The 26,209-nt window shown below is 40.2% G+C and overlaps 1 protein-coding gene across 6 annotated transcripts in view; it reads right to left on the reverse strand.

Annotated features, from left to right (window-relative positions):
- Nucleotides 1–26,209, reverse strand: part of ZMYM4 (zinc finger MYM-type containing 4) — a 42,606-nt gene that overhangs the window by 10,252 nt on the left and 6,145 nt on the right. For 3 of the 6 annotated variants that reach the window (XM_009635357.2, XM_035890922.1, XM_035890924.1), the window contains exons 2-22: nt 20,730–20,772; nt 19,315–19,845; nt 17,650–17,717; nt 16,887–17,057; nt 13,987–14,065; nt 13,301–13,553; nt 11,212–11,386; nt 10,883–11,095; nt 9,415–9,565; nt 8,633–8,748; nt 8,230–8,502; nt 7,593–7,743; nt 7,141–7,313; nt 6,611–6,761; nt 4,863–5,003; nt 4,530–4,567; nt 3,172–3,316; nt 2,043–2,164; nt 1,543–1,714; nt 435–488; nt 138–317 (exon numbers count right to left, since the gene is read on the reverse strand). In XM_009635357.2, coding sequence (XP_009633652.2) covers nt 138–317; nt 435–488; nt 1,543–1,714; nt 2,043–2,164; nt 3,172–3,316; nt 4,530–4,567; nt 4,863–5,003; nt 6,611–6,761; nt 7,141–7,313; nt 7,593–7,743; nt 8,230–8,502; nt 8,633–8,748; nt 9,415–9,565; nt 10,883–11,095; nt 11,212–11,386; nt 13,301–13,553; nt 13,987–14,065; nt 16,887–17,057; nt 17,650–17,717; nt 19,315–19,845; nt 20,730–20,772 — 3,400 coding nt within the window. Of the gene's footprint in view, nt 1–137; nt 318–434; nt 489–1,542; nt 1,715–2,042; nt 2,165–3,171; nt 3,317–4,529; nt 4,568–4,862; nt 5,004–6,610; nt 6,762–7,140; nt 7,314–7,592; nt 7,744–8,229; nt 8,503–8,632; nt 8,749–9,414; nt 9,566–10,882; nt 11,096–11,211; nt 11,387–13,300; nt 13,554–13,986; nt 14,066–16,123; nt 16,191–16,886; nt 17,058–17,649; nt 17,718–19,314; nt 19,846–20,729; nt 20,773–26,209 lie in introns of those variants that run through there. The other 3 variants (XM_035890920.1, XM_035890921.1, XM_035890925.1) reach the window with 3 other exon arrangements.

Below are 26,209 nucleotides of genomic sequence, written 5' to 3' on the forward strand. Positions count from 1 at the left end.
ATTACTGCAGCTTTAAATATCCAGTTTTACTAAATGAAAGCACATACCCTTCATAAGCAGACTGATGGTACAATGCTTACTCAGAAAATTGTGCGTACTTTTATACAACAATGCATTTTTCTTCACATTATACAGACCTGATGGAAAATCTGCCTCCAGGTCCTGTTCCACATCACCTTTGGAGAACTGCTTCAGTTCTGGATCTGGTTCTGGCAGGGCATTTGATCGTAAGGCATAGTGATTTAACTCTTCCTCCCAGCTGTGCGGAGTGGACACTGCTTCGGATTCTAGATCTCCACTGTAAGTGCTACCTTGGTCTGTAATGAGAGGGATCAGATATACCATGTGCTATAGGAAAGGGCAGATGAAAAGAGGAGTTTGCAAGAAAAGATACAGCAGCATCAAAATCCATTTGCAAAAAAATTCCAACTCACCTTTCTCAAATATCTTGGGGTCCAGGAAGAGCTCATGCTCAGATGTTTGAGATCCTTTAGGAAAAGAAGGAAATCTGTATCTACAAATGACTGACAGCTCACATAACTAATACAAAATACTTTGAACACCCAAAAAATATGTATTAGGTTGCAATACTAAAAAACGTGATGTGTCTTCTCCTCAACTAGAGTCCTCCTACCAGCTTTCTACCTTAGTCCTGCTGTTATGGGAGAAACAGAAATGCAGAACGAACCCGTGTTTCCTTTTCCAAATGTTTCCATCCCTCCATGTTTGTTATTTGAGTCATCTGTAGACAAGTAAGATATTTTGTTCATTTCTTTCCAGCTTGTTCCACTTTTATTACATGGGATAATCATTATCCAACACATTCTAACCTGCATCATCCTCCAAGAATCCACCATAAAAAGCCTGATAGGAAAATATTCTTGTAAAACAGCTGCCCTGTCTTCTTGATTTTGACTACTTCTGCTAATTCATGATGTACTGATCTGGAGATTACTAAGTCTAGCAATCTGTTATTGTCAACAAGTCAGATCAGCACCTAGGATCAGGGAAAGGGAATGCAAAGACATTTAAACCACTGTCAGTGCTCAGTATCTAACGTGGGTTCTATGCTAAACATAGCTCTACTGAATATTGACTGATAAACCTCTGTGAAATTACAAAAGCTTCAGAAAGGTGCAGGTGTAACCAGCACCCGAGATGGGAACGACGGAGAAAGAGGAAATGAATCTTAAAACATGTTTTCAAGACAAAGAACATAACATTGTACACATGGACAAAATTATCTCCAAATATACAGTTCAGCTGAATTCCCAGAGGGCCTCCTCATTTGAAAAGAGTAAGCCATCAAAATTGCTACGACATGACATAAGCATTATAGTCCTGTCTAGGTTGGCACTTTACCTGCATGAACGCTTTCACTGTGGAAAATAAACATTGGTAAGACAAGAGGATCACTTAGCACGCCATGTGCACTCGGGAAGCAGCCAGCACAGGCCCTACATCTATGTCTCTACCTATTTTCCACGATGAGAGGACCTCCGTCTCACTGCATTTAGTTTCCTTTTTAAAAACATCACATACCACCATGAGAGTGTGTTTTTTCTTTCTCCTCATCTTCTGCAATCATTTCTGCCATCTGAAGGAGATCAGCTTCAAAGGGATTTGTGGGAATCTTTTCCTTGATATCCTGAATAGTTTCAATGATCTTGTCAGCATTTTCCAGGGTAGTTGGGAAAAGCATGGGAACTGGTACCTATGGAACATGTGGAAAATATTAGAGCTTGTTTGGGGGTGAAGGAGAACAGCAAATAAACAGGGGAGAGTCCTGTCATTTAATCTTACATAATTTTAGGACTACTACATTTAATTTTAAAAGTAACTCCAGACTGGACAACTTGCTTCATTTCTGCAATAACCCTATAAATCGGTGGTTTTGTATGATGCAATAAGGAAAGAAATGGCTTCAAGGACTCCAAATAGCACTTGCATGACTAGTTACACAACCCAGTGATGCTGCTCTGTGTTCTGTTCCGAAACAAGACTGTAAACCAGTTCTCTATTGAACTGAAGTATGTACTTACAGGTACTGGCATTCCAAGTGGAACTGGTGTGTACTGAGTGTAGAGGTGAAGGGGTACTGGCACAAACACTGGTACAGGAACAGGTACCACAATGATTTGGGGTTGAACTTCTTCTTCTTCTTCTGTTATATCAAAAATAGAAAACAAAAATCGTTTAACCATATGCCCATCCAGTACGCTTCAGAGTGTCCATGATAACTGTTTGGACTTCTGCTTGTAACTCAGTGTGCACAGCACCGCGTCTTGGTTCATAGTCATCTTTCACTTTAGCAGTGTTGTAACAAGCATTAATACTACAGTTTGGAAATAAACAGCACTGTGACCATATACATGAATGCTGGAAACAGAGAGTGGAAATAAGTATTAAATACATCCAGGTAAATGGTGTGTTACTGCAATTATCTCACAAGTAACTACAAGACCATAAGAAGGTACCATTAAAAACCTAACTACAATCTTCCCACTTCATCTTCATCTTCCTCACTGAGAGGTTCACATCAACACCAGATACCCTCCTGTAGTAACAACGATGGAAAAACGAGTCTGCAATGACAGTCTGGACTATGTAATAGCCTTTGAAGGTGTTTCTGTTTCCTCCTGCCTACAGAGGGAGCTTAGAGCAAATATGAATCTAATCAAATGATCTTAGGAATAGGGACTTAATTTTCAGAGGTTCTTAGTATCTTAGTATCTTCTTAATAATTAAAGGAAAGTGAGAGCTGAAACAATCTTTGAGAAATAATGCCCTTATTAAAACGGGTCTGCTCTTGTGGCTTGTGCTGTGAGAGCTAAGAACTCACAAAATCTGTCTTGAGGACAAGTTCCCTCTGAAGCCTTTTGCATGTCACTTAACCATTGCACTTTGTTTCCCACAGTTAAGATGACTGCAGAATGCTAAAGACGAGTTAAGCAAATCTCAAGATTCACCACACATGAAGCTTTAAGGATTTCAAAGAACAGCAAATCTTTTACATCTGTAAGGCAAACTGCTACTTGGAAAATACCATACAGCAATCTGAAAACTATTTAAGGTTTTAAAATATATTTTAAAATATTCTAATAAATCATGCATTACTCTCTCAACTGCAATATAGACTTTTATAAAGTGGGTAGGAAACTAGATACATACCTGTCTGGCATTCTTTGTTTTGTGTGTGAGGTTTGCATGAGGTGGCCTTAGTCTGTGTGATTGGCTTGCACAATAATGCTTTGTTTTTTAGAAGCCGAGGAGGCTGTGATGGTGGCAGCTTTAGGGCATCTGTCTGAGTACTCGCCTGTTTGGAAAAATACAAACGAGAGCAGATTCAGTATTGGTTTGAAGGCTATCGTAAGATTAGTATTTGTTCTCTACTATGGGAGGTTGAACAATTTAAAAACTCTCCTTGCTGATAAAAACGATAATTTGAAAACTATTGCAAAACCAGCTTGCTAATGTATTTGGTGCTTTCTGGTCTTCACCTCAATTTATTTTAATCAAACAATAGGGTTGGGTTTTTTTTATTAACAGTGCAGTGAACAAATCTGCAAGAATATTTGGTTTCTGTAGTCAAATAACCTCTATAAACTTTTGACCTTGGAATCTTACTGATGGCAAAGATGTAAAGAGGAGTTACGTTAAGATACTTTTGATGACGAAAAGCCTGGCTGATACAGATATCCAAAAACCTTAGTAAACTGATGTGAAACCACTGAAAAGAAATAAAAGTAAAAAATGAACACAAATGCTGGCAGTATTGGTATCACTTCCTGATTACACACAGACTGACCGTTCGTGCTGGTACTGATTTCGTGTCCTGCTAACTGTGATTTTCAGTCATGCATTCAAATCACAGGATATATTTCATTAGGGAAAATTCATACTCTAATCCAGAAATGACATTTCAGCTAAAAGCAAGGGTGTCAGTCTTCCAGAACCTAAGAGCTACATAATAAAATCTTTGTACTTTAAGCGAGTTGCAAGATGTATACCACATACCTCAAAGAGCCCAAGAATAGGAACTCTAGGGGTTATCCACAGATAAGTGGTGACAATGGTTCCCCACAGCTCTGTTACCACACTACTAGGGAGTGGGGAAGGAAAGCTAAGCTGCAAGAGCTTGGTCATGTCAGCCCCGGCAGCCCACGCTGGTCCCCTTCCTCCCATGCCAGCCCTTTCAGCATCGCATCCCACTTCTGGCCACAAAAGGTAACCCCAAGTACAGAAGCCACACATGAATTGCTTGAGAACTAGAGCCATCTCAAGCACTACAATTTGATAAGCTTTGTCTTAAAACATCTAATCAATCTGTCAGTGGACACAAGAAGACTTTTATATCATACAAGTTCTACACAATTTAAAAAATGCATCTGCAAGCTGGATGAATTTTAAATCCCAGTCACAATCAGGAAAACCAGTTACAAAATGATGGTGCAAAATTCTTGGATACTTTACTTGTTATTGACACAATCTGGGCGAAAGTGAGAAAAAGAGTCTCTCGTAAAACTTACATCTCCTATTATTTTTGCTGTCACAGTAGGGACTGCACCTGTGAAGAAAAAACATACAAAGAATAGTCTGTATACTTATCATCAAGGACTATATCTCCTATTCTGCCAAGGTCAAGAAAAAGAATTCCCATTAAACCTCACTCCCTGCTGTATGTACATATATTTAAGTCATTATTTATACCTAGGTAAGGAAGGACAAAACTGTAACCATCGGCACTGATGTGAAGTATAACGAAGAAGTGGCTGTTGTCCTCAGTGGAAAAGATCCCTGAACAAATATAAATGTTCAGGAATAAAGATTTAAAACACAGGCATCATATGCAGCAGTCTTACCCTGTAAAACATTGTTGGAGTTAACCGTAGGCTGGGCAGCAGGGGTGCTTGCAAGGGACACCACATTTGCTATGACAGGGGTTGAGTCCTTTCTCAAAGAAGGAGGGCCTGATGAGGAAGCTGGTGCCATAGAAAGGTTTGCTGGACAGAGTGAACAGAAGAAAATGAAAATAAGCAATAAGACAACTTATAAAACAGCATTTCTGAAACAACACCCACCCTCCAGATTCCTCTCCAAATGAAAAAGCCTGCTGTATGAGAAGGGAATGTAGGTGTCAAACTGCAGCGTTTCAGTTTAAACAGAAGCTGATTCCACAAGCAAACTTAAGCTGTTTTCCCATCACTGAAACATTTCAGAAGTCCACCGCAGTATGAAAGCAGCTTCCTTGTTGTAATAGTAAGTGTATTACAGCAGCACTCAGGAGACAAGAGGACTGGATGCCTCCCTGTGCTCTGTACGGAATGTATGTAGTATAGGAGACAGTTGAGATCCTGACAAATAATGAATGAGGTGAATTTTATGAGGCTCTCACAGTTAGAGGAATTCTTAGGTTCTTTCCATTTGAAAGCACCATTTGTTACCATGTATTACCACATTTCATCAAAAAATACTGTTCTAGGCAGCCCGTTATCCCGGCAGCCCCCAGCTCAGAGAGGTGCCTGCAGCCCAGTTTTGCAAAGGCACTGCACACTTGCCTCAGCTGAAGTTGCAGGCCCACTTCTGGAGAAGCAGGCCCACCAGGCGTTTTGCTATCCTTACTAACAGCCAAAGGTAGTGACAAGACCAGGAACATCACATGGTATGGTTATGGCCCAAAAGGATAAAGTTACTTATATTTTAATCGGGGAAAACAGCTCCCACCAGTGTAAGCAGCAGACGTGCACGAAGTTGAAGAGTTGAATATGGCTTGGTGCCTGCGATGAACTTTCAGTTAATATTCTTTATTGCTTTTTGTGTACCTTACTGTTGCAGTCACCACCACTCGGTGGGAGACTATGCCCCTCTTTAGGATCAGCGCTATTTCTGCCCTTTGCTTCGCTTCCTCTTCTTGTCTTTGTGGGCCTTTCTTCCCTGTCCATTTCATTCCCTACAGAAACTCAACAGTTCCTATTCCTGTGGGCTTCATTCCCACCCTGTTTCCCATTCCATCTGCTAAAATAACGAGCAAGGAAAGAGCTACAGCGCACATTAATGTTGGCAGTGATACTTTAAGAATCTATACTTAATGACATAGAGACAGCAACTCTTCATATGCCTACAGACCTCACAGAACTGGCTATTTTAAGTTCATATATGGAAGTCTGTATTTACAACTGCTAAGGCTACTAAATTTCACCACTTGACTTTTTTTAATTAAATGAACAGTAACATCCTACTGTATCTGGCTATGTCTTAACAAGGACAGGAGACAAGCCAGGTATTTAACATGCCTTCAACAGACACCAGTACATTTTACCGTAATAAAATGGGCCTTTGCTTTATGAAACTGATTGAGAGGTAAGTGCTTTTGTTCCATCTTCTTTAAAATCACAATCTAGGTTTGGTATATGAAGCAATCTCATCCCTGCAGAAGTTTGAAACTGTCTGAAGTAAGACAAAGATCTAAAACTGAGCCCATTCAACGGCAATGGGCAAGCCCCCCAGTAGAGGATATATCTCAAAAAGTCCACTGAATTGAGTTTCCAAAGACGTGTTTGTATCACTGTCATGCACAACGAAAGGCAATACTATTCCCAGCCTGTTTTACCTGTGTTGTTTGGGGGTGGAGGGTCAGAAACACTTTGCTGATTACAGAACAACAGAATGCAAAGCAGATTGCAAAAATGCTTGATCTCCCCTTGCCATTTCATGGACTCACTGAGTTTACCTTGTCTCTTACAACCATCACACTTTGCCATCTAGGAAAACAAGAGTGAGGGAGAAATTAAACACGCTTGTAACAGCAACAAAGAGCATGTGTATAAAAACCTCTTTGCACCTTCCTCAGCAAATACAGCGTGAAGCAATCGGTAAGAGTGCATCATTTCTGCAGCGTAACACAAAGCAGCAGAGCATTCACTGTCTGTCTTCCCACAACCCGTACTAGGTTTGCTCTACACAGAAAACTGGTACTCAAAAGTTAAGGAGGATTTACTCATCTCTTGCATATATGCAACGTATCCCATGGACACAGGAGTCAAGCGTGTAGAACAGGATGTTCACATAGCTCCCAGTGTACAAAGGTTCTTTTGTTAACACGTTTATATTCTAGAGGATGCTATGTGAGAACATTCTTACCTGGTAAAACAAAACTGTGAATTTAGACATGCACTCCTCTGAACAAAATTCCTCCATTTTCCCCCCAAAGTGATTCTGGACCAGTTTCGGGGAAGCCTGTAAACAGTAACTGCACATTTTACAGTGGTTTCCCCAGCGCTTAGCCAAGTCATGTTTATAGAGCAGTTTACAACCTAAAAGAAGAGAAAGTAGCAAGAAAACAAAAGCATCCTTCAGTATCAAAATGACATTCATTCGGCACTTCTAGTTCTTATATTTCATTATGCCTGTAATAATTTGTTGAAACATAACATTTACATTAAAATATAAAGTGTGAACAAAGTTCTGTGTTTCTAAACCTAAAAACCAGTTTTCTAACCTAAACCAGTTAGGTTTCTCTTAGTATCACCAATAATTTGAAGGCAAAAACACTTCTGACTTGACTTGCCTGAGACAGTCTTGCCCTTCCTTACCTTCACTACAGAATGGCTTATCTATGCCTGAGAATCGCACTGTCTCCTTGATAATTTTCTCAATTTTGCAGTATTCACACATTGCCATTACACTGCTCCTCTTCTTATATTCATCACAGCAGGTCTTCCCACAAAACTGGAACATTTTACCCTGCAACACAGCCAGAATGTTTCGGTTTCGATGTTTCACATCCCAGATAATACTTTCTAATTGTTAATAAAAAATCAGAAGTGCATTTATGCCCTTTGTAACCAACCACAGACAGCACTAGCAAGTAAGTCTCCCCATTTAGCTTTATAACAAAGACAACACCGTTTTCTGCAGAAAGCCCTCACCAATGTGCTTTGTCCTGGAATTAAAAGGATCATCTCTGGGATAAAGAATCAGGAATGTGCTTATCTAGCCAGGCAATCATAGGGTTCAGTTTTTCTGGAGGTTTTTGTTTTTCTAAGATCAAAGAGCTAGTATCAGTATTAATTCTGATAATGGTTAAATGATACCAAAATCTGTTCCAAATTCCTCCATAGCAGGTCATAGTAAGCAACAGAGTAGTACTGACAGACCATTGCACATAAGCTACAATTTCTTGGGTTTCTGTTGAGAAATACGAGCTTGAGAAGCCCTAATTGTTATTACCTTGTAGTCAAGCAGTTCTGGTTTGGTTGCAAACAATCTGTTACAGTGCTGACACCTGAGTTTTACAACAGGGCGGGCAAAAGTGACTTGCTGGGACTGGGCAGCCAGCCTCTGTAGACCAGCTGCAGCCGAACTGCTCATGGAGCTGGGGGACACAGTCGAGGTGGTGCCACCTGCCGATACCGTCGCCCCCGAGGGAATGCTTACAATGACTTGACCTTGCGACAGAGGTACCACTGAGGAGTTCATGCCTGCAGGCTTGTTGAACAAATTCTGCAGGAAAGCAAACGGAGGAACAGACTTTATTTTGCAATATTACGTATTTTACCCGACATCCCAGATATTTACACCATCCATTTATTATTCTGTTAATTCAGCTAAGAAGAAATCCTAGATGTCACACCTGAAAGGCTACTACACAATTGTAGCTGCAAAAATTGCGTATGCTCCCATCTGACATAGCCAAGTGATACTGAGGGTTTGCTGAAGTTTTACAGCTGTTGCACTGAACTTGAACACCTGAGGGTGAAACAGAGAAGAAAAAGTTGATTTATGCAACATCAAGTTGTAGTGCAGATAATTTTGCACTGTGCATACAAAAACAGAGAATCCGAATGACAAGCCAAGGTACACACAGAAGCCCAAGATAAAGTTTCTACAAATTCAGAAGCAGACACTGCAGCTGCAGTGCCTGTTGCTTGCCAGATCCTTTAATTAATCTCCCAGTATCCCTAGGATGTCAGTAAGCATTTTTCTGTTTTAAAAGAAAAATAGCTGAGAATGTGTTTGCCTAGCTCAGTGCAACGTTAGGCAGAGGTAACTAAGCTAATCACCCTGGAGAACAAGGGGCAGAATAGTCACAGTGGTGGTATGGCACATGTCCACAGAAGTGGATTTGTCTAGCTGGGAAACCCACCAGATGCACTTGCGAGAACAGAAAATAAATTAAGGTTTATTATCATGTTTAAGCTCTCTAAAAACAAAGCTGAAATGGCTGTACTGTCACTGTTAGGTTTATCTGTGGTAGAAAGTCCTTACGTTCCCATCTCAGCACCTCCCTTTAAAAAAAAAGCCACTTTCCACCACCCCCCCAAAAGAATATTGGCCTTAACTTTCAAGACAAATTAAGTTTGGATATGAGCTACATGAAATTATGCTTCTAAAGAAGTAAAAGGATAAAGTTACCTGCAGAAGTAACCATTTTCACTCTATAAGCTGACAAGCAGTTCACAGAGCAAAACAGTTCAGTTTTTCCCAAGTTATTTGTGCTCTCTATCATCTCGGCCGAAGATCTCAAAGATTTACACAGTGTACAAGGTGTAATTTTAGCTGACTTCTGTGGAAACACGGAAATCTGTCATTCTTTTGAAACTTAGTATTTTTATTAACCTGGAAATTAATCACTAACATATAAAGCGCGTACAAAAGTGACTGCCAGTGCACTTGAGGCAGCACTTCTTTTACAGCTGTGTTATTTCTGATGCAGATATTCTTATTTGAGCTCTCCAGTCTGCTCGCTGTATTCACACTTTGACTACCTGAGACTTGGGCTGTCTCTCACTCAGGGTACCTTTGCAGGCCAGTTTAAACAGTAGCGAGGTTGTCAGGGCGAAGGCCTCCCAGTGCAAACACCACTACGTGTTGTAATAGCACGTACCAAGCACCTCCTATCAATGTTTTTGCTGAGAAGCGACATTCTGCTTATGGTTCTTAGTACATCAGCTATATATGTAAGCAATATTCCCATTTAACAGATGAGAAAAGGAACGGAGAGGAGGAGGTTCCTCTCTCGTCCATGAAACCCCAGAAACTACCAGAATGCATCTGACAGTTGAGTTGAATGCTGTTTAAAAACCAATAAAAAATAGGGAAGACTTAGAAGCTTTGAACATACTGTATTTTCAGGAAGACCAACATATACAAGGTTTTGATGTGAGATGCAAAAGCAGCATGAAATCCCTCTCCTTTCCAGCTTATTTAATTTAATTTCCAGATTTCTTTCAGAGGACAACTAATATGGTAGGTGATTTCCTGAATGGAGTTGAAATACTTTTACCAGATTTCTTTTTTTAATTCATTAGGCCTTTCTTGGCCTAAGTGGCTTGAATAATGGGGCAGCAGAGTCAAGTCACAAAATGAAGTTACGCTATCTTATCAGAGGGCAATTTTTCCTAAAGTAATGGCATTAGAAGAAGTCAGTCAAAAATAATTGAGCTATTATAATAAATCAAGGTTCTCTCAACTGCTCTGCTCTTTAAGAGGCTCCATTATAATCAAAATTAAAATATTAAACGTTTAAAAATTAAAATAAAAATTATCAACTAATTATTACTTTTCCTCTCCACTTAATTCAAATGCTGTAATTTAATAGAGAATACTCAAACAGGGAGCATCTCAAAGGCTGAAAAAAGTCACAGTGGACTGCTGCTGAGGGGTTCCACTCTGTCTTCTCTCACACTGGAATACTCCAGTAGCTGGCTCAGTGGTGAGGGAAACAGAACAACATGTTTGGGTGAAGATTAAGCAGAAAATGGCAAAAGGAGTTATCTTAGACCACGGTAGTAACTGAAATAATCTGCTAATAAACTGTGTCTTTCTCAGAACACCCAAAATCTAATCAAAGATATATTTTTAATATTCTGTCAAAATATACCTGCTTGTATGCTGTCACACACGTTGAACTGCAGAACTTTTTTGACTGTCCCTCTATTTGAAGCATGTGACACTGGCCAGAGCCACTGTAGCAGTACCCTCCGCAATTCTCACAGCAGTTCATGGTCAGGTTGTTAGCTGAGCGGAACTTGGAGAAGCAAGCATCACTGCAGAGCTTGTGTACAACGTTCTGGTAATTCACTTCGTGCCTAATCTGGAAGAAAAGAAAGAATACAGAACAAGAATATAAAGAGTACGTATTTTCATCTCTGAGATAGGAAGTTGTCCTGATCTAAAGGAAATTCAAATGAAAAAGAAGTTTGCAATTACCACTGCATTCTTCTGGCACATGCTGCACTTGGATGAAATGCTGTTAGTGTGAATGGTAACAACAGGCTTCCTCTTCAGTTCGTATGTAGAAAGACATGACTGGCTGCAGAAATCCTTACTGGAGTTTGTATTGTCAAACTGGGCAGTGATTACATCCTTTGGATTTAGAATGTCTCTATGGAAAAAAAGAAAAACAAACAAAGGGACAATTAATGTTGGTTTCATGTCAACTTGCTGTCCCTTTCCTTTTCTGCAGACTAAACATTCTCCAGAAGAGGGTGGATTAATTCAATTTAGAGCTTTTCTTTTTGCTGATCTAAGTACCTGACTTCATTTTTCTTTTCCTATTAGGAAAATCGTTAAGGAATACATTACTCAAGTAGATATTTTGTGAAAAAATATATATAGGAGTGGCCTATAAATACATCAAGCTGTATCATTAAATCTTTTCAAAAGGAACTGGGAACAGATAACTTTTGCACAGTCTTTGTGAAAAAAAAATTTAGAAAGCAGGATATGTGGATATTCCCTTTAATAATGAAAATACCAATCATAATGGGGTAGGGACAAAAAGGGAAAACCGAAAGGTCACAATTTCTAATTATCATCTAGCTCAGTTCAAAACGGTCTGACTAATATTGTAACTTTCCACCTCTTACCTCCCACCTACAGTTTTGTTTATTTGTTGATGGATTTAACACACTGAACTTTCTCCTTATTTTTTCCTCTCTTTTGAAACAGTCCTTCACAGAAAAGTGAAAGTCAGAAAAATAGAGGAAAATATTTAAATTGTTTCCTTGGTTGGAAGGATGCCTCCTTCTCACTTGTCTTGTCAGAGGTAAACCATTTTTCAACAGAATAAATACAAATTACAGCCAAGACTGCTAAACTTTATTACAAGGCCTTTTCACACTGAGACAGCAAGTGAAAAGAATAATTAATTGAAGTCTCAAGTTTAAGTTCAGCTGACCTTGTAAAACCCAGAGTAATAAATGTGTTGTTGAAGAAATGATGAACAAAGCAGCATTCCTTTTGCAAAGTAACTTTCATGACTAAAAATAATATGTATGAATAATTCTCCTCTATAAACAGACCGTAGCACAACTAGTCTGCAAAGTTATTTATTTGCCTCAAGTTATGGTATAGTAATATGACATCTTGAAGAGCTCGTCATAAAGGTCTCCTTTCGCTAATTTGGAGATAACACTACAAATAAAAAAAAAAATTCAATCATTAAAATGTTTTTAGAGCTGAAGATTCAGGCCCGTGTTTCCAACAGGACTGTGGAGAAATGTCAATCTTCTTTCTACAGAATAGAAAGGTCTAAAAAAAAAAAAAAAAAAAAAAAAAAAAAAAAAAAAGGAATTTTTTCCAAGTAGGCTCCCAAAACCAAACCTTGCCTTTCCACTCTAGGCCTGGGCAGAAATTGATTTAGGTGCTGAAACCACAACTACCTGAAAAACTCAATTCTTAATAGATTCAATTTCTCTATATCTTACGAAGGTTTAGCCACCATCAAATAATAGCAGCAGTGACCTGTTCTGAAGAGCTAAAATGTGCAGACATCTAAGATCACAGAATGGACCCAGACTGGAAAGATAATTTTTTTTTTAGAACATAAGGAAATATCCTGCCTCAAATATATTAATTTACCCATGTTTTCCTCTATTTTACGGGGTTCAGTAAATCTGTTTTCATCTAGAAGAAATGATACATAAAATATTTTTTGAAAGTGTACTCTTGTTAGTGGTTTTGAGAGTGCAACAACATTTTAAAATGGCAGGACAGCATAGTACCTTTTGAAATAGGGTTTTTAATATTTGGTTCATTTAAATTAAAAAAGACAAGATGCACACTTCACAACAGAGGCTTTTAAATCTATGTGTACGTAAAATCCAATTAACGAGATGGAACTGCAAGCGGGCAGACCAATTAACAAGCAACAGTATGGGCCACGATTATTTTGAAGAGAAGCGTAACAGAAGAGGGCATTACAGAAACAGCACGTTGCGTAAAAAGAGAATTGAAGCTTTTAATGATCTTCCTCGAATATCAGTTATTACTAGAACAAATTAAAACACTGTCCTACTTTGAGCAGCTTGAGCAGGTTTTCTTGGTAGAAGCTGGTGGGCGAGAAGCTGGAACAGTATATCCAGTGAGGCACAGTGTGGAGCAGAAGAGCTGGGTAGAGCCTTTCCTCTGGTACGCAGTTTGCCCCTTCTGCAGGGTTTTTTTACAGCCAGAACAGGAAACCCGAACAGCTGTGGTTGGAACTGAAGGAAGCATTTTATTCATGCCAGAGGATGCCACAGCAGGCTGGAAACCTGATGACAGCTGTGGAGCTAAGAAAAAAAAACCACAGAGAAAACAGAGAGTAACTGTTAGATATGCATTGCACATAATTCACTTCTGTGCAGGGGGCAAGCACAAAGCTTATGACTTCATTTGGGTTGTCAGGGTCTAAGGGAGAATTAAATAGCAGATGAACTCTCCATAAATACATGCCCTGTGCTGGTTTTCTGCATAGTGGATCATTTCAACCACTCTTAAGACCGAGAACGCACTTTTAACATCCCTTTCACACTCAGTTTTCCTTTGCCTCAAATATACAATTATTTTTCAATTTCTGAATTTCATTGCCTCTAAAACAAACTAGTTCTTTTTTCCTACTGGGGTCAGACATAGAAAACGAAATGCAGAATAACCTGCAAGACTAAAGTGCAAAGGCGATATATTTTACAGATTTAAATAAAGTTAGTCTTGCCTATTCCTTACCAAGAGGACTGCCACTGACTGAAAATACAGCACTGATTTTCAGCTCCCCTTCCTGAGTTTTTGGCTGTTGGCCGTACTCCTAAAACAAAGGGAAAGGAAAAGGAGAACAAATACACACATGTAATAACAGGTTACATGATTTCCATTCTTTCATAATGCTGCATTGAATCTTAAGGTCCAGGAAGGCAAGAGTGAGTCTCCTAACCCTGCTCCAAAGGCCAGGTTTACAGATGTTGCTGCATGAGCACCACACACAGGACCTGCTCAGATGTTCACAGCAAACTACAACCGAGTGCGTTGTGTAGAAATGGAAACGCGCGGCCAGCTGGTGCTTTCCCCTCTCCACCTGTACTCCAAGACACCTCGGAATTCAGCCAGAAAAAGCTTAAAAGAAATCTCTGCTTTCCAACTCGCACAAACTTCCCAGCTAGAAGTGCTTTGCAGTCCTTGCCCCACTCTGTGAAACAAGCTTTATCTTCACATCCAGAGATGATAACAATGAAAGAGAGACTGGGACCTAGATAGTGAGAAGCATTCTGTACTTAACCATGAGTTAAGCACCCTGGAGGAGCCTAAGGCGAAGCTTCGCAGCAGATCAAAGCTGGCACCAGTAGAGCCACACCATCACAGTCCTGACTTAGACTGGCTTCAGTGACAGGGGAACAACCTCACATTTTCTACAGGATGAGAAAATCCCTACAGATGGTCGCTTGTGGAGTAGCTGACATACTCTAAATTACTAGCTTACTCCACAGCAGCTATTCATACTTTTGACACCATGCTTCTTGCCCATGCTCTCCCTAGAAGTCTGAACCGTAAAGCAGCTTGTAACACTCTGCATTTAAATCTTAATAGGCTGAAAAGCATAATCTCTTGGAACTACAGAGATGATAAGATTTAACCTACTTACAGTTATTTGAGAGTAGCGAGGGCATGATGTCATGTTACGACTGAGCTAAACTCACAGTTGCTGTCTGGCTGCAAGGTAAGCCAATTCAAAATCACTAAGCAAAATTAAGCTCTCCCTTTTCAGTGGCAGTGGACTGCTCCCTCATCTTAAGCCGTCTCCTAAAATCACACACTAACATCCACATGATGTATGCTAAAACTTAACACTTCTCTTACTCCTGGGAAAACAAGTTTCTATACTAGGACAATCAAACTATTTCTCAGCAGGTTTCCCAGGAGAACAGGCAATGGTATTCATTCATCATGTGAGCCATCAGACCGAAGCACTCAAGTCCCAAGTAAGAGAAGCTTTTAAGCTGTGTATGGGCATGCTGTGATGACAGGTTTTAAAGCACCATGGGTTTTTTAATATTGCAATTTAAAAAATAGTTATTTCCAGAAATACAGTTTTTTAAGCATTTTAACCGCAGTGTCATCCTTGGTCAATACTAGTAAGAGAAATGGAGGCAAATCCTGACATCAACTGTGCGTGACCGAGCATAGTTTCACAGCAGTGTAATGGTGCTGAAAGCCAAGAACCTTCAGCTCCAACTATCGGTTACAGCAAGAAATGCTCTTATCTTTCAGGATGCATGAAAAAAAGCCCCAAACCCCACATTAATTCCAATCTAAAGCAAAACAAAGTGAACCTTCATCAGTTCTCATGCTTTCCCAGTATCAGGCAGAGTTGATAATTACAGGATTTTACTCCAGGAATTAATACTTTGAAGAATATGATACTTGATATTTAAATTCTTCAAGTCTTCACTTTTACTTATTAATAAGATCTTTGATAACCACAGACATCTTGCATTGCATTCCCCACAAATCCATGAAGCAGATGCCATCTTGGGAGGACAAAAGAACAGACAGATTTAACTAACCTACACATGGTTTGACATTACATATGCTGAAGGAGAAATAAAACCAAACAATCTCACGGACACTGAACAAATAGAAGGGCAGTGAAATCCGAATCGTTTCAAATACTTAGTTTACTTCTTTATTTTATTAAGCCAAGAGCATTATGGGAAAACAAGAAAAAATGTTGGGAAGATAGGCCCAGAGAGAAGCGGAGGTATAGCAGAAGTACACAGAAGGATGCTAGAAAAGCTAACGCCTGCACAAGAACACCAGCACTCTCGTGTCGATGCAAGTGGGATGCATCACCCTGGGAAGCTGTGCGCACCTTTAACTGCTGTGTAAGGTTTGGCACGTAACCCAAATAATAGCAGTGAGGAGACAGGAATTGCCACACAGATCACTGCCCCGGTGTCACACGGCAAACCAGTGGCAAAGAGACCGGTTAGAGCTCAGCAATCCTTGCCCCGGCACCACTCAATCCATGGGTCAGACTTTCTCCATTTTGCAAGTGTTGAACTTTTACCTGTATCGTTGTAAAAAATGCCAGTCTCAAATGAGAAAGTCACTTCGACATACACTTAAATTGGCTTCACTGAGGTGTACGTGTTTAAATATTTTGCTAAGGTAAGACCTCCAAGCGTTAATTTAAAACAAGAACAAACAACGAACCACTGTGCTCGCAAAGATAACCTTTAAGAGGGAAATAGCAGGAATAGCACTTGTTTCAACTGCACATCTCTAACTGTGACAACTCACAAACTATTCAGTAAAATATGATTTACATTTTCTTTCCTAGTGAGACTGAGTTGAGATAAAGTGTCTATATCGCCACAGATTTAATAATGAAAGTTTTACAGCATTTTGCTTTGTCTCTAACTGAAAAGCAAAACATTTTCAGAGACATGGTAACATGACATCAAAAAGTTTGGGGGTTGGGTTTCACGGTAGTATAAGAGGGAAAAATCCTTCTACTAAACTACGTTCTTCAAGTTAAATTTCGGTCAACAAACCAAATAAATTGCGGAATTTATGTCCAGCTTATGCGGTCAGCTGTCAGACCAAAATGAGAAATGCAATGGGAAACTTACCTCGGAATTATCAGGTTCATCTTTAATTTTGTCTAATAGTCCCTGCTGTGGGGCCATAGCTTTATCATATTCGTCATCCAAAGGCTCCTCCTTAATTCTAATATTTGGTGCAAAGGAATTCCCCAGCTCTTGTCCAATAGATTCCTTACTAGAAAATAGGTAGCTAGACTCCTGAAACAATAATATGAAAAAGAATTCACCCTCCTGCATCTGCCATTAGGAGATGGGCTGCTGCCAAGGGGAGTTTCTGTTGCAGACCAAGAGAAATGGGTCCTGCCACTGGAAGGTGGGAGAAATGACGGGCAGCAGTTGCTGCCTCTACCTCCCTGCAGCACCCTCTGTCAGCCCACCCCCAATCCTTTTCACTCCTCTGGACAAAGCAGAAGCCACCCAGCTCTCTAAGTTGGTTGTCAGAAGGGGCATTCGGCTGTTTGGGCAGTGTCTCCTGTTGATACAGCTGTTCCCTGTCTCATCTGGAAAAAAGGCAGCAGGTCAGATGGATGCATCCAGGTCTAGATTCGGTTCACCAGTCAGTCAGACCATGCTGAACAGGAAAGTGGCTATCAAAAGAATCCTCAATCCAAAGAGAGGGTCAGCAAAATTTTACAAAATTATATGCACTGTTTAAGTAGCAAAGACGTCTACGAGTCAGAAGATCAGTTTTCTTGATACTCAAATTTACACTCAAATACAAAATACGTATTTTGAATTATTCCAGTATATCGCTGCACTTGCAAAAGTGTTTGAAAGATCTATAGCTTACCCTGAAGTTAGTTTCTGGAGTTTGTGGCGCTAACTGCGTCCGTAATGTTTCTTCTACTTGATTATGAACTGAGGAAAACATATACATTAAATATAAATGAATACAGATTCCAACGCATTTCCTTTAAAACTCTCTAGAGTCTCACACTGATCCCCAACCCCATAGTCTGACAGCACCTCAGAAGTATTAAACTACTCCCTTTCTCTTCCCTGCAAATACGACGGTAATCCTTAAAGAGAATTGACATTTTTTTTTTAATTATCCTATTGGGTCATTATTTTCCCATTCCAGCAAAATGGTTGTAAAATTCTGAGGCGAATTGTTCATTCAGAATTTTCTCCACCCCAGGGAGTTCTGAACTCTGTCATGTTTCGACATTTAAATCAGAAAATATTTTTCAGAGCAACAACTTTCATCCTTTTCTTTGCTGTTCTGGTCTTTTGCCTCTTCCCCCCTTCTCAGGAAACAGTAGCTATGCTTTTTTTAGCATCTATCTTTTTAAAAATACTGGATTTGCCTGGATACTGGATGCTGCCTGTGAGCATTTGCTATTGCTGTTTCAATTACTGACTGCTCTACCTGAGGCTGCACAGCTTTCAGCCACAACCTTACGACCGTAGGTATTTATAATTTTCTGAAATACGCCTTTTGCACAGAAATATTCTTCACTTGATTTCCACCTGAGGGTAAAGAGACATCTTTACATCTCTTCTTTATTTCAAAAACATCCGTATTGTTTCTCTATCATCTGTGGAACCTGGAAGCACTGATTTTAAGATGCTGTTACTAAACATACAAAGTTTAAATATCAGAACTGTAAGCTGTGAATCTGAGCAAGTAGCCAGGAGGCTCTCACTCGTTGGCCTACCCTCTCTCCATACAATCTTCTGAATAAAATTAAATCGCATGTTCCAGCCTGGTTATTCTTAACTCCTTCATTCACTGTTCTACTGTAATTTTCAGAGCCTGCGAACTCAAAAACAAGTGTGTGGGCAGCAAGACTACTGGTGACTGTCAGGCTGCCTCAGATGAGAAACGGATTACAGGCATCTCTGGTTCTCTCCATGTTGGCTGGACAAAGTCCAAGATGCAAGTATCTGAGGAAGAAGGAGAGCAGTCTCCCAGGACAAGCAGATCTCAAGTTACTCCCTGGCTGACTTCCTGCAGACGCTAATACATTTCTAGCAAACCTATCCAGGATGCTACTATGAAATGCATATTGCTTTAAACACATGTATGTTAATGAAGAATCGGGACTTTGCTCAAAAACATCTTTCCTGGCCGCCAACTTAACCTAAACTTCGTCATCTTTTCTTTTGAGGACTTCCAAAGTCTACAAAAAACAGTGAGAAAAAAACAAAAGGAAGCTTGAATTGTCACCCAGCTTGGTTTAGTAAACCATGGCAAAAAAGGATATGTTGAGGCTTTGAAACAAGCTGTGGAGGATGAGACCCCCCCCCAATGCTGCCAGGCCCTTTTGCAAATCCTAGTCCTAACACAGAGTTCATCGTATTTCACGGTTCTTTATAAAATGCTTCCCTACATACAGCTACGCGTATTCTCTTCAACAAGATGATGTTTTTAATAACTAGCCCTATTGCTAATTTCCGTCTAGTTCCTTCTTCCTCTTTGCGGGGTAGCCAGGTCTACGATGTCAACAGTTACCTGCTTTGTCAAGAAAACTGCTTTTCAATCTAGAATCCATATCTTTAGGGATTTTTTCCAACCGTTTTTCACGTTCTTGAAAATGTCCTTCTCTATTCTTGTCCTTTGCTGAAAAAGTCTCTTTGCCATTATCTCTTGTTATGCTAAAATCTTTTCGAATTGATTTAAATACAGGACCCTGCTCAAATGGTGAAGTGAGATCCTTCTGGATTGCATTCTGAATCTGAATTTCTTTTTCACTGTCCAATTCATGTTCTGTAACTCTCTTGCCCCCTTCCAGATGGTCTTCATCATGAATCACTGAAGACAGAGTGTCTTTTGGAGTGAAATTCTGATCATCTTCATTGTCACTCCCAACGACAGGTATGCCTGCAAGATCCCCAGAGTTCAGAAAATAATCATCATCATCATCATCCAGCAGTGAGTTTTCAGATCCTGTTCGATTCTGTATTCCATAAGATATGCTGTCGAGGGCAGGCGTTAAGTTGTGGTCAGTGTCCTCAGACATTTCTGCATCCAGAATTTCACCACCTAGGGAGGAAAAAAACCCATGAACAGTCAGAAAATTCACCAACTTTATGTGTAACAAAGGACAAGTGTAAACGTCCTTTGCTAATCTGTCTGATGCTGCAACTCCTTGAATGCTCTAAGCCTTCTTAGGCCAACATTACTGATAAAACATTGCTGAGATAAGAAACAGTTCTGTCCCACTCACCACCCAGTGAAGCAGAAGCTGAATGAATAAAACTAACCCAAGAGAGGAGAAAAAAACTTCAATTCATCTCATTTGTAACACTTGTGGAGAAGGCAACTGTCGGGGTTTAACCCGGCAGGCAGCTAAGCACCACACAGCCTTTCGCTTGCTCCCCCCGCTGTGGGATGGGGGAGAGAATCGGGGCAGGAAGGGAGAATAATAATAATTATGATAAAAGAATATACAAAATAAGTGATGCACCATGCAATTGCTCGCCCTCCGCCAACTGATGCCCCCCCGCCAGCTTTCCCCCAGTTTATATACTGGGCATGATGTCGTATGGTATGGAATAGCCCTGTGGCCAGCCTGGGTCAGCTGTCCTGGCTGTGCCCCCTCCCAGCTTCTTGTGCACCTCCGGCCTTCTTAGTCGGTAGAGCACGAGAAGCTGAAAAGTCCTTGACTAGTGTAAGCACTACTCAGCAAGGACTAAACCATCCCTGCATTATCAACATTCTTCTCATGCTAAATCCAAACCACAGCACTATGCCAGCCACTAGGAAGAAAATTAACTCTATCCCAGCCGAAAGCAGGACGGCAACGTAGGGAGGGAATGAGTAGCAAGGGCTAGAGAAGGGCAAGATAGTCTTTTTCAGCAGCAATAATACTTCTAAGAAATGTTCCATGAAGCTATGGCCTTATATAAATAAATAAAAATACTTACATTTTTCTGTAATATCAAATACCGCATCAGATTTATCTTCAAACTGTAAAAAGGAAAGCACTATATCATTATCTTGGTCAGCTGCCATGTACTTTGCTAAAACGTATCTGATCAAAACCAAAACCAGCAAGAAGGATCATGATTCCTCCTCCTTCCTTTCTTGCCCCAAGCAAAGTTCTACAAATTACTGAGAAGTCATATTTACCCTAACAACTTGAGAAGTACATAGAAAAAACACACAATGAAAAGTGTTGCTTCCCAGGGAAGGTGGAGGACAGAGGGGAAGGCAAGGGAATGTCAAAATTTTTGCTTCTACGTGAGATACGTGCACCAGGTCAAGATCATAGATTCTGCCCTCCTTGACGCTCTACGAGCCTTCCTTTCCTCTGAATGTTATAAATGGAAAATAGCAGCATATACAGCTCCCAGTGATGTAGGCTGCACAAATCCAAAGGTTTCATCTCTCTAACAGGGAACGTGCCCTCCCCAGGAACAGTAATGCTTAACTTCGTAAGAGTAACGAGACAATAAGTGTCGGTATGAGCACAACCAAAGAACCAGATGATGACTCTGAGTGCTGCACAAAACATCTGTTTACATTAAACATTCTCTGACAGACGTTAAAGTTGATGGCATGCTTGAATGCTGTCTGAAGAAGTATGCGTGCTCAGCAAAATTAAAGCTTTCTTTAAAATGCCCAACTCATTAGCATCCTTCCCTTCTGCCTAAAAGATAACAGCATTCATTTAAATCATCTCTCCTTCCTCTACGTCTCCAGCTCTACGCTTTCTTTTCTAGTAGATCCTGCTCACACTTCAACTCTTAAGCCGTCTTAAGGAAAGTAATGGGATTTGATAGCAAAGGGATGATCTCTAATTTCATTTAACTCAAGTCATTTAGTTGATAAATCTGATATTCCACAGGACTGTGATGGGAATGATCAGTTTAGTAGCAGCCAGCTCCGGGAAAGGATGACAACATATTGTCCCAGAGTTCATCTGGTGGCAAAAACTCCATCAGTCTCTTTCCAATATCACTTGCAGGTCTACAAGACAAGTGAGCTCCTTCAGCTTAATTTGACACACATGGAATAGTGAGGACCTGTCCAGCATTGTGAATATCAAGATAATTTGATACTGCACCAAAACTTTCCAGCTTCTCTGAGCAGATAGTTGAGGCTGGAAAAGTGAAATACAGAACCAAAAGAAAAGCTACACTTTTCCACAAGGCTGATGCAACTCCACTCATTGTAATTATCTAGAGGAAAAAAGAGTAAGGAAATACCTTCCAGAAAGGTTTGCAAGGCCTGAGTTCCGTTACTGCTATAACGATCCTAGCAGTGTCTCCACAGATGCAAGTTTAACGTTGATCTAGAAGTAAATTTAATCCCCATAAATATTGGATATACTTAGTGCTAATACCAGGTGCTGAGGACAAGGATAGAGGTGATGTACTGTTTTTCTAGAAGAACAGAAAAAGGAACTTGTTGCCATTTGATAATAGTATCAGAGTGTGAAGCCTTGGGAGGCAAAACCGACAGCCTAGGTCCTTTTCTCTACGCTGACCTTCCTTGATCCTTTTCTTGCTTCCTCTCAGTAATGCTCTTTCTTCTCCAAAAAGTCTCAGACATTTTTCTAGTAGGGCGAGAGAAGTTTTCAGCTGAGATGAAGCATTAGATCATCCTTTTCTTGAAGTAGGCTTATATCAAAGTAGTCCTTTAACTCTTCTGAGACCCAGAGTACCTGTGGGAAAGTACGCTAGGCTCTACCACAATCCTCGTTACCTTACACATCCAAACCCTGGGTATTCCTCCTCCTCTGGCGATAACAAATCTTTTAATAATAGGTTACAAACCCAGAAATGCTATTATTAGGAAAAGAACACATTTTGCAGTCTGGACCTCTCTGTTTCATTCAAAGAAATGACAACATGCAAGTCAGCACAACGGGCCACCTGCAAGAGCGCATTAGGGACTACCATAAATATTTTGGACAAGTTGGAAAACATTTACAATCTACCTGGAAGGAATCCAAAACACTTCCCAACCACAAGGTCATCCTAGGAAAAAAAAACCCCTATTTTGTTTCTTTTCTCTTTCTTTTTTGAGGCTATCAAAATAAAGAGATCATCCTGAATATTTTCATCCTCTACAAGGTTTTAAGGTACAGAGGAAGACCTGTGTCTGTGGTCAAAGCTTCCATTGGAAATATTTACAAAACAGGAACTTCAGCATCTCATTATACTAGCAGTCTTATCTAAGCCACCACCTAATTTCTGATGGTGAACAGCATCAGAACTCCCACATGGTGTAAATCCAAAGAGTGGAAACTAGGGAAAGTGTTTGTATGCTTGTGTGTGTGCATACATATGTATCTACACTCACATAAATATATATATAAAAATATATATACACACACACTCCCAATAAATTACTCATTCCGTAGCAGTCTCTGACTGGACTATACCCTGAAATGAGGGCTCATACACTTTTTTTTCTGAATTAGTGTGGGGTATTCTCTCAATTATATACACTTCTATTCCCTTTCTGAATCCTACTACAATCTTGTTTAATGCCATCTCAGGAGGAAATTTGGTATATCAGTAGTCACATAAAAATGTATCACCTTAATCAGTCATATAAATTGCTTTCACTGGATTACGGTCTTGTATTGCACAGAAAGGTAAGTAATAATGCCCAGCTTAATGCTTCTGTATTGTTCTACTACATTTCTGCAAGGCAATTCCCTCTCTCACCAGTCCTCATCCTTGCTCCTTTGGTTAGTCGTCATCACTCTTAATTCCCTTTATTTCTTCTGCTCAGATTTTTTAAGATCTGGTGATTAGTGGAACAAAAGTACTCTAGAGGCAAGCATGAAACTGGTTCATCAGATGGCATTTCCTATGGGTCACTTCTGACAGATCTAAGAAGAGGCACCTCAATGTCCCAGATCACTACAGCATGGGAAGTATCAGGAACAGAAAGTATTCTGTTAAAATACTCCACGCTTCCACTCCCCAACACACTCCTCAAAATGCACTTGCAGTTGTAAAACAAAACTCAAGAACATAATGCTTTAAAACACCTTTAAATCACTTTGGCTAATATTTTTCCAGTGCACGACGATACTTAGTGCTTTGAAGTAGTGAGAATTCCCTAAGAGTTTAAGACAGACCAGTTTAAGCTTGAGATTAGCAAAATCAAACCTTTTAGGATATATCTTTCTTGGTGCCTCTGTCTCATTAGCCAGCATCGTACATAAAGCAATGCTCTGTCTGCTCAGGTTGTAATAAATAAATGAATGAAACAAGAACACAGAAATGGTGACAAAGCAATTAGGTATTCCTGGAAACAATGTGTTTTACTTTAAATTAACTACTCTTTACATAAAGACAGTACTGCTCTTATAAAAAAAAAAATATTCTAACAGGTACATCGCTATTTTTTTTTAATTGTGTATTAGACTCTGGGGGAACAGTGTTACACCCTCAGCAGTAACCCGCCTTTGCGTGGAGCGGGTGACAGAAGGACACCGCTTATACTGTAATAAAATGTGCTAATTTGAAATAACTAAAAACCCGTTCAATACTTTAACGGCGTTCAAAGTTGCCATAGCATCCACAAATCAAACAATTAATAGATTATTTTTGTGCAATATAAAAAGAGAAGCTGCCTACGGCTACAAGCTTGTTTTGTATGCAAAATAGATAATTTCTTTTCAAAAATAAACAAAACAACATAACAACTTTACATGCACAGCCACATATCTTTCTAGCAAGCCTTCTGAAGTCTGATCCTAGGTTTTACTGCATCCAGAAGCAAACTGTGGAAAGGAAGCACATGTTAAGAAAACCACAATTAAAAATAGTCAGAGATGATTCTCAATTTCTTGTCTGCAGTTTCCTTGTCCCTGTATGCACAGCATAACCCCCCCACTTCAGAATTCATTAAACTGATAAGGAAGACAGCATTTTCAAAAAAAAAAAAAAGTAATTTAAATTGTAATTGCTATTCTTGAACCAGGTGCGGCGAGCTCAGGAAGCATCCCCTGACCTTTTACACATGACACCCCTGGAAGAGATGCCAGGCAGGCAGCCAGCCGCGCTGCACCTCTGCTACGGGAAAACTCCGCAGCACGAGCAGAATTAAGCAGCGGGTCTCTCCCGGAGCTGCCTTCCACCCAAAACACAGACAGACCTATCGATTCGTACCTTTGGAGCACCTAGGGAGGGAAGAGCAGAGGGTAACAAAGAGCCAGCCTGCTGCAGATACCTGCTACACGCGTTGCTCATCGTAGGCGAGGACGGGTTCGGAGCTGCGCGTGGGGAGAGGGAGAGCTGGAGCTTGGCAGATTTTGCGAGGTGTGTCCTTGAGGGCAGCTAAGCCACGCTCAAGACTTCAAATGATTATTTTTAATCACTATTCTACTCTGAAGGTAATTAAACGGATACTGTGATGGCTATTTTTAAAGGCAAATCCTGAACAACCGTCTATACATGTAACAAGACAAAGGCAGGCATTTTTCAGGTTCTTGTGGCTCCCTCTCCTTCTGTTCAAAAAACATGGTTTTACCTTGCATCTCACTTACTTATACATCTGTGATTTTTAAGTTTCGGGAAATAAAGCTTAGGCACGTGCTGCTGCCATTTAATTTGTGCATTTTCAGAATTCTGAACGATGCACCAGAAAACACGGGGAGCGGCTCAGCACCTAAGTGTATCACCCCTTTCTATCCCCAGGTTTTTCTGACATTCCTGAGTTTTCTGAATATTCACAGGCCAATTCCAAACAAAGCCCCTGTCGACTTTTCGGTTTCCATATCCACCAGACATGCACACACAAGCTGCTTGCTGTTACCAACCTATACGGGGCCAAATAGATGAGTCTGTCAAACACACAGAAAGTTACAGCGTGCCTTACTTTCTCTGAAGCATCGGTGGTTTTAATCTATACCTACAAAAACCAGAGGGGGATCCGAGCCCTTCTCCTGTCTGCCCACAAAGCCATGGATTTGAGAAGGAAAGCAGCTCCATGCAGGAAGGGCTCACCTTGCAATGGTTTTTGCAAAGATGCCAGAGTCTGATGTGCTGATCTGGAGCCTGGTAGAGGTGTGGGCTTTGCAAATTAAGAAACACACACAGACACAAAACACACATCAAGCAAACAAACCAAGACATCCACAATAAAGGCTTTCTTTTAAAAACAAAGAACTTCTCCCCTCAAACCTCACCCCGGCTACGACTGAACTTTCCTATTGCTGGTTAAGACACTACAAAGAACCACTGACGCTGGGATTTTGGCTACGCTAAATCTGCAAGTGAGCTGAAATGAGGAAAATTCCTATTTCTCACAGCATAAGTCAGAAAAACGAAGCTGAAGTTACATGGATGCAAAAATCACCAAAATCAGAGCAGGGCCCATATCATAACAACATATGCTTCTGCTGTGATACTCAGCAAGCAATTATTCCAAACCAAATATT

This window comes from Egretta garzetta, unplaced genomic scaffold, assembly GCF_000687185.1.
Source record: "Egretta garzetta isolate BGI_Z169 unplaced genomic scaffold, ASM68718v1 scaffold443, whole genome shotgun sequence".
Classification (NCBI taxonomy): domain Eukaryota; kingdom Metazoa; phylum Chordata; class Aves; order Pelecaniformes; family Ardeidae; genus Egretta; species Egretta garzetta.